The sequence below is a fragment of the Ochotona princeps genome, chromosome 21, assembly GCF_030435755.1.
Source record: "Ochotona princeps isolate mOchPri1 chromosome 21, mOchPri1.hap1, whole genome shotgun sequence".
Taxonomy (NCBI): Eukaryota; Metazoa; Chordata; class Mammalia; order Lagomorpha; family Ochotonidae; genus Ochotona; species Ochotona princeps.
The window spans coordinates 29744053-29760255 of NC_080852.1; the positions used below are offsets into that span (position 1 = coordinate 29744053).

General features: G+C 43.6%; 1 protein-coding gene across 1 annotated transcript in view; it reads right to left on the minus strand.

Moving 5' to 3' along the window:
* Positions 1 to 15490, minus strand: part of ABHD5 (abhydrolase domain containing 5, lysophosphatidic acid acyltransferase) — a 33629-nt gene extending 18139 nt beyond the window's left edge. The window contains exons 1-3 of the mRNA XM_004581396.3: positions 15328 to 15490; positions 7029 to 7114; positions 3404 to 3776 (exon numbers count right to left, since the gene is read on the minus strand). Coding sequence (XP_004581453.1) covers positions 3404 to 3776; positions 7029 to 7114; positions 15328 to 15371 — 503 coding nt within the window. The 5' untranslated portion in view covers positions 15372 to 15490. The remainder of the gene's footprint in view (positions 1 to 3403; positions 3777 to 7028; positions 7115 to 15327) is intronic.
* Between the last annotated feature and the right edge of the window lie 713 nt (positions 15491 to 16203).

The following is a 16203-nucleotide window of genomic DNA, read 5'->3' on the forward strand; positions in this document are numbered from 1 at the left end:
GACTGGCTCAGCACCAGCTGTTGCAGTCACTTGGGGAGTGAATCATCAGATGGAAGATCTTCCTCTCTGTCTCTCCTCCTCTCTGTATATCTGACTTTACAATGAAAAATAATAAATCTTTTAAAAAAAAGAAGAAAAAAGAAAACAGCTTTTGAGGACAGAGCACTTAGCCATAGGAACAAGAGATACTCTGGCTCATGCTCTTTTCTGGGCTCTAAGAGCAGCGGTTCAAGGGAAGCCATGCTGGAAAGCAAGGGAGGAAAAGGCTAGGGAGGCCCAAGGGACTGAATGGCTGCTTTCCCATACTACGTGTTACACTGTAGCACACCTGAAGGAAAAAACAAACTGTAAAGCCTCAATTCTAGTTTGTAGCTTTAACAAACGTCTAAAGTAACTAAATTTGTTACACAGCTATTAATTATGCAGAACAAGCATAAATGTTAGAACATTCTACTTCTCTCTCACACAATATAATCTATTTATTTCCTCTTTGCCTTGTCTTTTTGAGACATGTTGACTTAAGATGTAAATTAACTAGCCAGTAGGCAGAAAACCAAAGGATTTCCCATTTATATCTAAAATCCATTTTTTTCTCATAAAGAAATTAGAAAGGTATAACATAACCAGTTCTGATGTTTTACTAACTATATAGAATATAGAGACAAAGAAAATTGATGAAACTGCAAGCAATAAAGGTAAATTTACTTTACAATTCTTCCTTTCAAGGTTTTCTATTCAAGAAAGAGACCTTGGGGCCTACATGGCAATGCAGCACGTTATGGCGCCTCTTGTACCATGCTGGAGTGCCAGTTCAGTCTTGGCATCCAGCTTCCCGCTAATGTGCTAATGAAGGCAGTAGCAGAAGACCCCAGTAACTAGGTCCATGACGCCCCCTGTGGGAGATCCAGATGAAACTCCTGGCTCCTGATTTCAGCTTGTCCCAGACCTGGCAGTTGCAGCCACTTGGGGAGTAAACCAGTAGATGGAAGATCTCTCTCACTGTTGCTCTATCTTCTATCTCTCCCCTCTGTGGCAGGAACTCCTGGAGATCCCTCTCCTCAAAGTGAAACAAACAAACAAAAACACCTGCCTAACTACCATAGAGATTTTGAAACAGGGATCTTTTGGACACAGAGGATGGAGGGAGTTTTTTGAGAAACACCGCACATCCAACTACCTCAACTACAGTAATGCTATTAGGCCAACTGTAGCAATTAAAGTACACACAGCTGGGGAAGGTATGAGTAGCGCCACTGCACTAAAATACTCAAACATGGTATAATGGAACATGTATTAGAAAGCTCCTTTGCTTGTGCTAGGGTATAAGAGGTCACACTCTGCTTTTGTTTGGGGCTCAGGACTGAGAGAAAGCACTTTCCTCTGGACCCACAGGCACCAAAGGATAAAGCTGTTTTCTCCCAGTAAGTGCCTTGGTATGTCCAGCCCTCCTGTCTGAATACCTGACTACATTTCTTTGTTGCTCTGCCTTTTGAGTAAATATTTTTTAAGAAACAAAATAGATTCTGGGTACCATAATGTTCTGAGCTGAATTAACTGTGACTATGCCTTGAGACGTGTGAAATCTAGGGAAAGTCATAAGGTTGAAATTAACGTGCTTAATAATTTGGCTTTCTGCAATTAAGAATGTAGGCATCAGAAGAGTACAATATTTTGGTGGCAACCAGCTGCATTCAGATATGCTAATTATTTCAAGCATTCTCATATCCATCTATTGCTACTACCGAATGGTTTTTGGTCCTCAGTGCTCCATAGCATTATGTTTAGCATTAAAATCCAGTCAGTTGATGCAGGGATCACTGGCTCTGTTTTACATGCTCTGGAATGACTAAAGCCTTCCGATTTCCTTAGAGAATCTACAATCTCAAATGAGAAATCTCACCACCTGACCTAATCAGTGGATAGCTATAAAGGTTGGGATTGTAAGCTTAAGGGTTTCATGACCAGGGTCTAGTCAGAGTCTCGTGTCATATCTCCACAGAGTAAACACCACAGTCATACATAATAAGCACCTGATGAGAAAAAAAAAAAGCAGTTTGGCTCCCACAATCGGCCCTGTTGCTTAACCAGGGAATTATTCACAGCCTCCTTTCTACAGACACAGCTAAGGTTCACCACCAAGGGCAGGTCACACAGAAAACCCCAAGTAACAAAAGCTTAGGGTTCTTTCGAAAAAAAAAAAAAAAAAAAATGAGCTCTGCCAATTCACAAGACTGATACTGGTCCGCACATATAGGAGGACTATGATCTCTCCAGGAAAATTCGGTTTAAAAGCTCAAGTTTGAATAAAGTATTTGCAGAGGAAAAGTGGCTGTTCTAGAGGACAGTAATGTCAACACAGAGCTGCTGCTCCATAGGTGAAATTCTTTCTCTCTCAAACACACACACTCCCATCCACACACACTCACATACACTCATATTCACACACACACACACACACACAGAGTCACATACACACACACAAATTCACAATGTGTTCCACACTGGGACAGAGTTGTACCAAGAGGCACCCTAAAAACGAGCCTCATCCCATGTTTCAGGCACAGATTCTAAAAACAAAGTCAGTTGCAATTTTGGATAAAAATTAGTACAGTGGAAAAATACACAGGCAATCAAAAATGCATATATTCTTTTTTTGAATTTCTAATACATAAACAAAACAGAGACATTCTCCTAATTTTTTTTAGCACTTACATGTGACCTCCCCTTAGAGTAGCAATATGAATGTCAGGGTAAAGAATTGAAAACTAAAGTTAAAAAGAAGTTGATGCTGAAAGATTTTGAAGCAAACAGTAACTACTCATTAAAGCAGTTCTACAGTGAGGAAGGTTAGGGCAGAGTGTAATCAAAACCCTGGAAGACACACTATGAAAATTCATTTTCTGTAGTTTAGAGATAAGGAATTCAATTTACAGCTTATTTGCTCTAAATTACAAAGCTAGTACTAGAATCTGTATCTTCTGCCTTCTAAGCTTACTCCCATTACTACAACTCAACAAGTCAGGAAAAGCTTGCTGGGTAAGATGATAAGAACAACAGTTCTTGTTGTTAAATGATAAGAACTAAATGATAAGGACAACAGTTAACAATAAAGACAGAATAGTTTTTAATCATGTCTTATGATTAAGCATTAAATTTTAACCAGTTCTAAGTTTAGCAAAATCCTTTCTCAAGTCTATCAATGTGTAGAGTACATTTTAATAGGAAAATCTGACTTATACTTCAGCTACCTAATTGGCCATTAGTTGCGGCTATTCTCCCCTTAGGAGAACGTCTTATTATGTATGTAAGGCTCAGCCACCAGCAGCAGCATCAAAGGCAGGAACTGGCGTCTACCACGTGGACACACATTACAGCACCACCCTCTCTGGCCAGCAGGACTTACCTCGACGGGTACTTCAGACAGTAAGCAGCAGCCAAGAAGCCACCCAGGTTGTGACCAAGTAAGATCATTTTGTCCAACCCTAGGGCACATCTCCACTCTTCAATGGACTCCACAAACTGATTTTCCACTTCTTCTGCATCGCTGTCAAACCTGGGTCTACTGCTTCGTCCAAAGCCCAGCAGGTCAAAAGCATAGACAGGCCTATCGGTGCAAAGATCTCCAAAATTCAACACCCAGAGTCCCAGACCTCCTCCAAAACCATGGAGGAGGACAAGCGGAGTTTTATTTGAAATACTATGCGAGAACTTCAGTGTCCATATTTTGTTTCCATTAGATATGCGAACAGGCTCCTTCTTGTACGTGCAGGGGACACCTAATGGAAACACAGGAGAGATTCTGCTCGGTGTAATACTCGTGGGAAGGGGGTATTCTTAGAGCAGTCAAATATCAACAATCTGGAGACTACATGGCATCCTGTCATATCATCCTCACCCTTTCTAGGTCAGCCCTTAGGGAAAGTATCTTATTGATGCGGTAGTTCTGAATGACCAGGTTTTACATCTAAGTGGTAAGACTTACCTCAGAGGAGCCTCAAGCGGTTGTGGCCAAGTTTCTGTAAAGTCACCTCACCTCGTGCCTTTTTTTCCACATCTGTCAACAAGGGTATTACTTACATTTCCAGAACTGGAAAGGAATTTAGTGACCTCGGAATCCATGATCTAAAGGGCTCCAGCATTGTAGACATCAACAGAAGAAAACCAGCCTAAATTTGAGACCATCTGACAGACCAAGGACTGGAGACTGAACTCAGACTCAAAGGAAACACTATGTTTAAAAAAAAAACAAGCCATCATGACTCTGAGGAGGACTAATGGAATCTGTATTAAACACACATCTGAAATCCTCAGTCACTTCAAAGTTCTATAGAAACATGGTGATGGTATGGTGGGAACTCAGCATGTGGTTACAGGTAACCTGAGGACAAGCCTCAGAAAAGGCAAATAATTACAATTTTATAGATCAAAACTCACTTGCCTTCAATACTATGAGCCTATTTTATCCCAAACCTGAAGACTCCTAGATCCTCACCAAGGACTATCAGTATGAGCACCGAGGACTACATCCCTGTTGCCAAGGAGACCACGGGGAAATGGAGTGCCTTCGGAGACCAAGAACTCTGAGGTCACCCACCCCCATTTGGATCTACCACATGGGATGGAAGAAGCCCAAATCCTGCCTAGCAGGATCCAAGGTCACTGGAACGACAACCAGGATCCCTGAGCGGTCTGCAGAAACAGAAGAACAGTAAACTTCCTTCGGGACTAGGGAGAGGAGCTTTCTCTGGTCCTTGTCTGCTTCCAATTTTGGGTCCCCACCCCCTCTCGTAATAACCATCAGGAGCGCTCCAGAAACCCCTCAAAACAAACAAACAAACAAAACTAGAATAGATAGACAGAGAACAACAAGGAAAGCTTAGAAACAGACAGGATACGGTCAGCGGGGATGCACTTATAACTCACTGGGTGGGACACAAAGATTAGTTACTCCTAACTGGGGTATGGAAGATTTCTCTGCACATCCCTCCTAAACATGCTCACCTAAACTGTTGACATATATCCTGTTAGAATTATAGCGTTAGACCACCCGAAAAACAGCCAGGTTCAGCGAAAACGTGCTTCAATGCTATAAACTGCTAAAGACTAAAATTAAAATAGGCATGAGACAGCTGAATAGCAATCTAAGCCATTTTAAGGTGTATAGAATACGGTTGAATGTAAACCAAAATTGAAATGTCTATGAAGAAGTCACAGGTTGTGGTTGAGAACCTGCATTTTCCTATTAACATATTGGTTAATCAATACCATGTCAATTAATGCTACAATGTTGTAAATGGTTGGAAATATTATGTTGGGGCTTTTAATTGATTGGGATGATACTCTGCCGGCTCTACCTTCAGACCAGAGACGGTCTCACCAAGAAACCACTGAACTTACCAGGACAATAAGATGCTGGACTTTATGCTTGGTGAATACCTCCAATGAAGGAATGTCAACTGAATTTGGACTATGGAAATGCAACAAGGTCGAGCAATCCGCCGTGTGGGGAGGGTGTGGGGAGGGGCGGGGGGAATCCCAGTGCATAAAAAATGTATCACATAACGCAATGTAATTAATTTAAAAAAATGAAATGCAATAAAAATATGTTTAAAAAAATACTATGAGCCTAAATATTTTACATACTACCCCAAATGGACTACAGATAAAATCTGAAATTCAAGTACATCAACTGAACTATCAACTGAACAGCTACACTTCAGACATATGTCTTAATTATCTGTGCATATTCATCTGCAATGGACAAAACCCAGGATACAACTGGGAATTCTCACCCTCTAGCGCAATCCACATATGTAATGCACATATGGGTATCAAGAAGAAACTCACTAGTCCTTGAGAATAACAGACCCCATGTCCACAAATGGGGTGGGGGGAGATGTCACCAGCTTAGAGAAGGAGCCAACAGGTATCAGTGCCAAGCATTGTGAACACAGCTATATGAATCCTCTAACACTCATCTGGAACACCCATTAGCACTCTCACCCTACGCGTTAATCACTGGCTTTCCTGTCTGATGCTGGAGCAGGGCTCAATCCATATGTAGTCCTGTCTACATCCCTAGAACCTAGTCAGGAAATCAACGTGTGTGTGCTAAATGCACAAATCAAGCAACCAGCTTTTTATTTATTTCCAGAAAAGCTTTTTGTTTTTGTTGTTTTGTTTTATCTATTTACTTGAAAGGTACAGCCAGAAAGAGGAAGGAGAGAAAAAGTCCTCTTTCCATCCACCGATCTACTCTCCAAATGGCTGCAACGTGCAGGCTAAAGCCACGTGTGTGGAACTCCACCAGGCTCTGCCGCGTGGGTGCAGGGGCCCAAGCACTCACGTTATCTTCCACTGTTTTCCCAAAACATCAGCAGCACATCGGCAGGGAGCTGAGCCAAAAGCAAAGGAGCTGAGGCTCAAACCCAGCATTCATACCGATGCTGGCATTACAGAAGAAGTTCAACTTGCTGTGTCAACAATCTTTCTTTTGTTTTGGTAAACTATAAACCATAATGACAAATCTGTCACTCTGTCACTTTGTATTGACCAGGATGACTCAGGTATGAAGTAAGCAGGAATTCATGCAAGATGGCTGATTATCCCTTCTAAGAGTATAATCAAAAATAGTCACTCCTGAATCACTCAAATGAACAAACAAGAAAACACATTAGTAGATGATTAAAACCAGAAATAGACAAACATCTACACACACACAGATAAATGTCTAAGCCCCACACCATTTAATTCACTCTTTTTGATTGTATCATCTCAACTATCACCCATAAAAGAAGTTCGCTGGAAGAGTGTAACAGGAACCCGAGGCCAAAGGGTTTGAGCTCTTCCTACCCCCACAAACCACCCTGTCACCCCTACACCCCACTGCCATTTGGTACTTGCTGATGGCACAAAAGAAGGCACAACTGCCACCAACTAACACCTCACAGAAGCTTATCTCCATTGTGATAGATTAGACCTATTTTAATAAACATCACAGTTACATTTATTTAAAAAGAAAACCTTACATTTTAGCATTTTCTCTTCAGCTTCCTTAAGATGTGCTGTAGATGTAGGGCACCAGGTGGGCAGCCAGCCAGTTAGCCATCCTGTCCTAGAATTCCAATCATAAAATGCAAATAAGTGAGTGCATGTTCTTGTCAACTCCCAGCCGCTGCACACAGGGAAGGCAGCCAGGGAGGGGGTGACTCTACACAGGACAAAAATCACAAAATCGGTGCAAATGCAAATGAGTAAGTATTGGGTACCTACAAGTAGATTTCTAAGCCCATTTTTCCCTCACAGATAGATTCCATATAATCAAGTGGAGGATAAAATTGGGTAGAGAAAGAAAAGATAAAAAGGGCATTTTCCTCTATGCAAGATACTCCCTTCAGGGCAGAAATGCAAAAAAGTTACAGACCATGGGTATGGGGCCAGCATTTGGCATAGCAAGGTAAACCTCTGCACAGAATACCTATACCACACATCTGAATGTCAGATCGAATCCCTGCTACTCTGCTTTTAATCCAACTTCTTGCTAACGTGCCCATGTGCCCCGGGAAGGAAGACGACCCCTGTACTTGAGCACCTGCCACCCAGGTAGGAGATACAGTTGGAGTTGCTGGTTCTGGGCCTCAGCCTAGCCTAGACCTGGTTGTTGTGGCCGTTTGGGGAGTGAACCAGTAAATGAAACATCTTTGTCTCCTTCCCTCTCTCCCTGTCATTCTTTTTGAATAAATGCACGGGTTCACTGGTAGCTGAGCAAAAAACAGTACCTGCCAGAGGTGGAGAGAAGAGAAATCTTGGTAAAATCTGAGGTCACAAACAAAAAAAGCTACAATTCCACGAAGAATAGTAAATATCCTTTGGGCCCAGTGTGGTAGCCTAGTGACTAAAGTCCTCGCCTTGCACACACCAGGATCCCAAATGGGCCCTGGCTCAGATCCTGGTGACCCCCTCTTCCCTTCTAGCTCCCTGCTTGGGGCCTGAGAAAGCAGTCGAGGAAGGCTCAAAGCCTTGGGACCCTATACCTGCGTGGGAGACCTGGAAGAGGCTCAGGGCTCCTGGCTTCAGGTCAGCTCCGGCCACTGTGGCCAGTTGGGGAGTGAACCCGCAGACCAGTGAACAGAAGATTCTTCTCTCTGTAAATCTGACTTTCCAATTAAAAAAAAATATTTTTAAAAAAGCAACCTAGCACTAAGTTAAACCTCTCTTGTTCTTAATCAAACACTTAAATTTAAAAACATAAATGAATACCAACAGAAAATTACTTACAATTCAATATAGGAAATTACTTATAATTCAATATCATCAATTGTCTTAAATTTCCCTCAAATCTATTCCTTGCTACTATTCTTTGCCAGAGAGAACCAAAAGTCACTACAAAACAAAACTTAAACAGAACTGAACTATAAACTACTATTGCTCCACTGACTTCAACAGACACACTGGTGGGGGGTGGGAACTACAAGCAACCTTTATTTCAATCTTTAAAAAAATGCTACCTTTAAAATAACTCATATGTCTAAGGTAGTTTAAAGAGTTATATACCAGCCTTTAACATAGGAATGATACTTAGCTCACTAACTCACTATCCAACATAAAAACACATTCAAACGCCAGGATTGTCTGTCCCTGGATTTTGCCTCCTAGTGACCAATTCAACTCGTATTTCACAATGTCTAGTACATGATATTAAAAAAGCAAGACTTTCCAACCACAGTAAGAGCAGCAATCTCTTCAGGTTTTCATAGCAGCTTTTTCATCAAAACACAAAACATTTTAAAGTATGCTTTTTCTGAAGTATCTTTACACTGAAAATACAATAAAAGGTATTTTACTTGCATTCTTAATGAAACTATAAGGAACATATTTTCCCGAAGCACTGATAATCTTCCTGTCCATGCTAAAACATTTCATAGAAACTACCTTCCACTTCTTTCCTAGAGCGTCCCTATAGAATTGGGTACCACACACAACGGGGTCAAAGGAACACTTTCGCAGAGTGAGAAGCAATGTCTCCCTTTTCCATCCTTGGGTTGATGGCCTTTTGTTCAACAATCTCCACTTCTTCCTTTGCCACCTGTACTATCTGACCTCTCTCAAACTCACCCATCCAACTGCATCTTTGAGGTAAATCAAGCACTCCTTCAATGAGACATCTGCCCCTTCCACAGGTAGGCATTGCATTGGTGCTTAACCACTCCCAACGCATGCCCCCATCAAGGCCCATGACAGGGAGGGGGCTCGCTCTCTTGGTCCTGTGCTTCCATTGCTCTGGCATTCCAACTCTTGGCCTCCCCAATACCTGTGTGCTCTCCGGCTTCCTGTGGACAGACTCTGAGGACAGGTAGCCCCTGAGCATGGCCCCTGTATGTCTGTATTCCTCACCCTTTGCTCACTGCTTGGGTGAGTCACTGAAGAAGCAAATGCTAAGGTGCTTTGTATTTCTAATCTGTGTACTTTCAAGAGTTCCAGGAGAGATGAGGTCTAGCAGTAACAGAATGTGGACAGAGAAGCCAAAAAAGGGTGAATATTTTCAGCTTTATAAATGTGTTCAGGTAGTTCACTGCACATCTCTTAGGATAACTTACTTTGCTGGGGAAGCTGGGACATAGGTCTTTAGTTTAACAGACAGACTTCAGGTTAATGACCTTTGTTCCTCTCAGGGTTTCGATTCAGACTGGATTGCCACAGAGACTTCATTTGCTAATTTCTAGTGGGCACTGCCATCACCAAGCTTGGCTAATAAAGACTCCTTAATACATCCTAGATTTGTCTGGTGTGATCTCTCTTGCACCCTTCAATAAGTTCTAGTCACAGATGCTCCAGTTCTGGTCCAGCTCCCAACTAATGGTCTGGGAAAAGGAACAGAAGATGCCTAGTGTTTGGGCCCCTGCTGCCCACGTGGGAAACCTGGATGAAGCTCCAGGCCATAACCTAGCCCAGCCTTGGTCACTGTGGCCATCTGGGGAGTCCTCTTTCTCTTTCAAATAAATAAATAAATAAATAAATAAATAAATAAATAAATAAATAAATATATTTTATAAGCCCACACTAGAGGTGGCATAAAGGAAAGTCAAGTAACATGCGCTTAGCATATTATCAGATTCTATTTACCTAAGAAACTCATTATAAGTATATTGAGTTTGGCCCATGCGACCCCATTATTTTCCCCATTTAACTTTTTCTTTGAAAAGCTATAATTAGCATTGTATTTATAAGCTAGGCCATCAACATTTAAGTTTCCTTGTAATCTTTATTTTGTTCTGTTAAGCACTTAACTATCTATAGTATTACTAAACCGGAATTACACAATCTATAAATATTGTGAAACCAGGAAAGAAGTTTCATAGTAATCTGAAGAAAATGTACAGAAGTCTGGACAATTTCCACACTCTCTCGGAAACTTAAAATAACATTTCTAATTAGGTTATAAGCAAAGAGGATTTCATTGTAATACACTTACGTTTAAAATAGCCATCCACATACTGACACAATCAAAAGAAACAATGCATGTTTGCTTCATACTAACCTAGACAAAGCATCTGGCTTCATTTAGAAAAAAATGTGAGGTTTTTATTTTAATTATAATATGCACATTAATTAAGATGCATGACTATATACTATGCCTCTGAACTAATTCCTCAAGAGTGAATGACTGAACATTCCCAGTTGGAAATTTTAACACTTGGGCAACCAAAGTCTTTTTGGGAACTGAATTCCTAAATCCCATTCTTGGGGAACAGAAAAAAAAAAAAAAACATGGAGTTTATCTGATACAATTACAATTTTAATGGCTAATTTTATGTCATTTATTTAGATAAGTCATAGATACAGGCAATCTTATCACTGAATGAGATTTGTCAAATATAACCCCACTACTTTATGTTTTGTTTTAAACATTAATTAAAAGTCTTTTAGCACCTCTGCCTTCTAACCTGTAACTTTTAAAGACCCAGAAATGGAAAAATCAGTGCTTTAAGACAAGTCAGAGTGGTGGAAATATTTTTCCTGTTATTTCCTGCCATACAATAAACAAACCATTCTGGAATCAGACACCTTCATGAGCTCATCACCAAACATACCTGAAGAAGTTACAGGTGTAGTTTTACATTGATCTTGCTCAATAAGTCAGTTACTAGATGATAAACTATAAACACCTGCATCTCAAAATGAATATTTCCAATAAAACCACAACTCGTTTATAATGCACAATCAGTAGTTGGAAATTATAGAACCATGAAGTTAGAGTAAAAAATTAAGTAACTAATCTAAGTTATTTTTAAACCAATGTCTTTCAGAAGACTTATTATAAATAAATTATATCTTTTTTTTTTTAAAGATTTATTTTTATTACAAAGTCAGATATACAGAGAGGAGGAGAGACAGAGAAGATCTTCCGTCCGATGATTCACTCCCCAAGTGAGCCGCAACGGGCCGGTGCACACCGATCCGAAGCTGGGAACCTGGAACCTCTTCCAGGTCTCCCACGCGGGTGCAGTGTCCCAATGCATTGGGCCGTCCTCGACTGTTTTCCCAGGCCACAAGCAGGGAGCTGGATGGGAAGCAGAGCTGCCGGGATTAGAACCGGCGTCCATATGGGATCCCGGGGCATTCAAGGCGAGGACTTTAGCCGCTAGGCCACGCCGCTGGGCCCTAAATTATATCTTTAAAGCCTCATTCAGAAACATGTGTCATTCTAAAATGTTTAATTCAGTGATTTTTGTTTTTGTTTTCAATTGAGTGGACCACCTCTGAGACTTTTTTTGTTAACAAGTTCTTTGTCATAGGACTAAATTCTGCATTTGTTAGTCTGTGATTGGCATTTTTGGAAGGCAGGAAAAAACAGCGAAGTATGGGTTGGTTCATCCAAGGTCAGGGCAAACAACCCTATGCCAACCTCCCCAGCACAATGTGAGTTCATGATCTTAATTTTTCTTTCAACACAGCTACAATGTATACAGGAGATCACATGAATATTCAAAACACTTTGCATCAAAATACTCTTTCAATTTCAATGTTTCATAAACTTTCCAAAGTACTCTCATATATAAAACTCTTTTTGATCTTCATGCTTGCATCAGCATAATTTATAACAGTTGAGATGTTTAGTAAAATTGTATTGAAGTTTACTATTGATAAAGTCCCTTCAGGCCAGTAAGACAAAAGTCTTGTCCTCACTGAGCTGATCCAGCAAACTCACAACTATATTATGAAATACTGATACAAGTACCACAAAGAAGGTTCAGAAAAACACTGTGTACCTTCAGAGAAAGGAGATCACCACCTTGTATTAGAGAAAAGAACATAATCCAAGTCACTCAGAGGATGTGAGCAAGGAACGTTTAGGAAACAAGAGAGATACAGCCAGGCTCTAATTAAGAGTCCAGTGCCCGGCGAGGAAGTAAGATGCCAAAGCTAAATGGGAGCCATGCTGGCTAGGATGGGCTCTGATGTCAGCCTAAGGACCCATCATAAAGCCAATGTATGTGAGAGAGAACACATAAAAAGCCACTCCACGTGCAGCAGTGCTACAAATTAGACCCTGCCTTCTGGAAATGTGAAGCAACCCATGAAATGAGCTACACAGCAAGCATGTTACCAAAGCTGTCCTAACCAAGGGGAGGAGGAACCCAGGAGGCTGAGCCAGGCTGGCTCCCAGTTACAGACCATCCATTTAGAATCTGCTCAACTAAGTAACACATTTGATATTTATGGGCAACAAAAGGACATGGGACAGGAAAAGACAGCACCGTCACCGCTGGGATGTTGGATGACCACAAGAATGCAACTACCCTGATCAAAACAGAAATCCCCTGGAAGAACTGGGCTTGCTTACTGTAGTCTGATGGAAGAAAGGCCCAAGGCAAGAGTCTGGACATGTTACTGGAGGACTCCACCAAGCACTGAAGAGAACCAGAAAGAAAAAGAGACCCTGTGTCCCCTTCACAGACATGGGAGTTCATCAAGGATGAGCACAGAATGTTGGGGGATGGCTGACAACCTTCAGAGAACAAGAAAAACAAGAGAATCGAATAAAAATAGCTGTCTCTCAGGGTAAGAAAGAATATACATGCTAGAAAAGAGTTTCAAAAGGAAGTAGCCATCATTACAGGAGCCAGGAAAGATAAGTACTGAGAAACATAAAAAGCTACTAGGATGTGGCATTGAGGGGTTTTGTGAGTTTTATTAAGAAGTCCTGGTCCTAAGAAGGCAAGGGCTTCAGAACGGGAGGAGGGAAGAAGACGCACATCTTGTCATCTTTCAAAAAGACAAAACAGAAAAACTTACTCTGCCTCCAAGGCAAAGAGCTACATTCAAACTACAGTGTCAACCCAGTGTTAACAAACCCACAGAAACTCAGAAGGGAGAAGAGAATCTTTTACACTTTATTTATAGCATCTGATGATTTAAATAGTTCCACCATGGCCAATTTCAACCTGCCAAAGGTTGGCAAAACAACAGAAAATACAGAAGTGGCCTTTTAGTATAACTCAACTCCAGCTCCACAACCCTGCAACTCAGCAACTCTATGGCAGCTTTCCTTTAAACTCAACTGACACTTCATGATTCTCTAGGCCAGCCTTACAACAATTCACGGAAGTCTACCGTATTCTGGTACATTTAGCTTTTTCAACTGTATTGCAACTGGAAAGGCTTGGATGTTGAAAGCCAAATGTTTCCCTGGCAAGCCTGTCTTCACTAAAAGCCACAAAGGAAAACACAAGAATTCTATACTTCAAATGACTACTTCAGAATTGTTCCCTTAGTTAGTATCCCCTCCCCAACCAAATCCCAGATGTCTTAGGGACAGGGAACATGACTCAAACATCTAATCCAAATGAGAAGCAGCAGAAATACGGGGAACACGTCTTAGCCTGAATTCAGACAGCTGAAGGACTCCAACCAGCCAGTCCTAGTACTAGCTGGCAGCAGTTCCAACTGCAAAATGGGAACAGTGCCCAGGCACAAGCCACCCCCACCCCTGACAACATTTGGGCAACACCCAACAGGAGCCTGGGCTTAGCTTTCCCTATTCACCTACTGATGTAGTTCCGAAGGTCCTATCAGCGTGGGCACTGGCCACTGCTCAGGGTACGCCAGCACCACCAGGGAGGCCCACTGCTACTGCTGTCCAGGGACAGCTGTTTAAATGCTGCCCTCAGGGACCTCCCACCATCACAACAACACTGAGCCCAAAGGACTCACCTCACAGCACATCTGCAAACAGCCAACACTGTTTTCACAAACCACATGGGAACACAAGTTACCTGTTATGTTCTTGCTTGCATCTGGGAGACCCTCAGCATCCCACCTTAGTTAACAAGGATGTCATCAACACACCAGAGCAATGGCCCCTTCATCACAAACAAGACCCAAAGAACCCAGTATCTAAAATGTACAATTTCTCCATCTCCTGGGTTTCAATATCTCTGACTTTCCCCATGCTAGTTTTTTCAAACATCTGAAGTAGACAAGTAAGCAAGTATTAAACGCACATTGCCGGTGGGTGGGGAGGGAGGGTGTTAAAAACAGGTCCCCCCAATACAAACGAGCAAACAAGGCAATAAACAATCTTCATAACAAATAACTTATCCACTAACTATTCTGCTAACAAGTGCATGAACTTCTTCCCATGTAAGAAAAGCAATAAACTCGGCATTCTGTATATTCCAAACACTTCCTGTTAGTTATCTGTCCTGTAACCTGCACAACGATTCAGGTACCCGTCTTCATCTGAAAACAGAAACTACGACCCAACTAACAACAACAAGCCAGGCAGGGAAGAGCTGGCCAGCAAAGGCTCTGCATGTGAAAGATGGGTGATCACTTCTGAACTCGGGATCCAATCGCAAGTGTCCACCTGCTTTCCACCCAGAGTCCGCGAGCTCTGCGCTGTCCTTGCCCCTAACTTTCTCGGGCCCGCAGCGCGCTCGACCCTGCGGCTCCTCCATCCAGCCCCTTTCTCCGGGCACTTCGGGAAGCCGGACCCGGAGAAGTGGACCCAGGGACTCGGCCATCTCAGGGCTTCCCGGTCAGGTGCGGGGTCGGCCGGGGCACACCCGAGATCGCTTGGCGGAGGATCAGGGCGGGCGTGGACGCCTCGGTCACCTCGCCCCCTCGGAGCCGCTTACACAACATCTGGGCGGCTCCATGGTGCGGGCAGTCAAGGTGGCCGGGGCTTCTCCTCCCTGCTCCGTGGATTCGCGACCCAGCAGCAGCTTACGGATCCTCGGCGCTACCCACTGAGCCCGGCCCCTACAGCCAACGCTGAGGAGCCCTACAGCCCTGTCCCGACCCCCATGGCCTAGCCGCGTTCACCTCTCGCCGGTGTCTGCCGAGTCCACCTCCTCCTCCGCCGCCATAGCCACCACTGCCGCAGCCGCGCAGGCGCCGGGGCCGAGTTTGGAAGCCGGCTGCCAGGCCGACTGGGCTGCCCAGAGCCGCCGCCGCCCTTAAGGCCGCGCCGGCCGCGCATGCGTGGATTGTCCACCGGCAGGAGCGGGCGGTGCTGTAGGGCGTGTGCGTGCGCGTGCGCGTGCCGGGCCACGCCGCATCAGGTGCGCGCAGACGTCATCCCTTCAGGCGCGCTTCTCTGTGGGCGTTGGGTGAGACTGACAGGTTAGTGGAACCGGTGAGACTGGCCCGACCGAGTCAGATGGTAAACTGACTTGTAGCACGTCTGCATCGGTGCCTCATCCCCTTGACATGGCCTGTCAGGAGCTGAGAGTTGTCTGAGAGCCTGCAGATTTTGTCCAGTGGGGAGAGAAGTGCCACCTTGCAGGTGCACTCTGGTCTTCCTCCAATCCTTCCTCGCAGGTGAGAGGCCAAGGGGAGAGGAGGGTTCCCAGGGCCTGTCAGCCAAAGGTACATTCTCTGCTGTCCTTGGGGGTGTCAGTGTGTAGTCACCTCAGGCTGCGGCAGGGGCCTGGCTCCTGGAAACGTCAACCTGCTTTCCGACAAGCTGCCACCCACTACCCTGCAGCTATTCCTCTTGTTTGCCTAACTTGGTGCCTACTCTGCTCGAGGCACTGGGAAAGGAGGCATTAGGCATGCCTCCTGCCTTTAGGGAGCCCGCGACCCCTAACTTTAGACTTCGGTGGATGGCTCCGTGCCCTGGTGGGCCTGGCCCGCTGCAGTGGGGTGGCTGGGAATCTGGGAAGCCCAGCAGGAATCGTCAGCCTGTGACAGAAAACC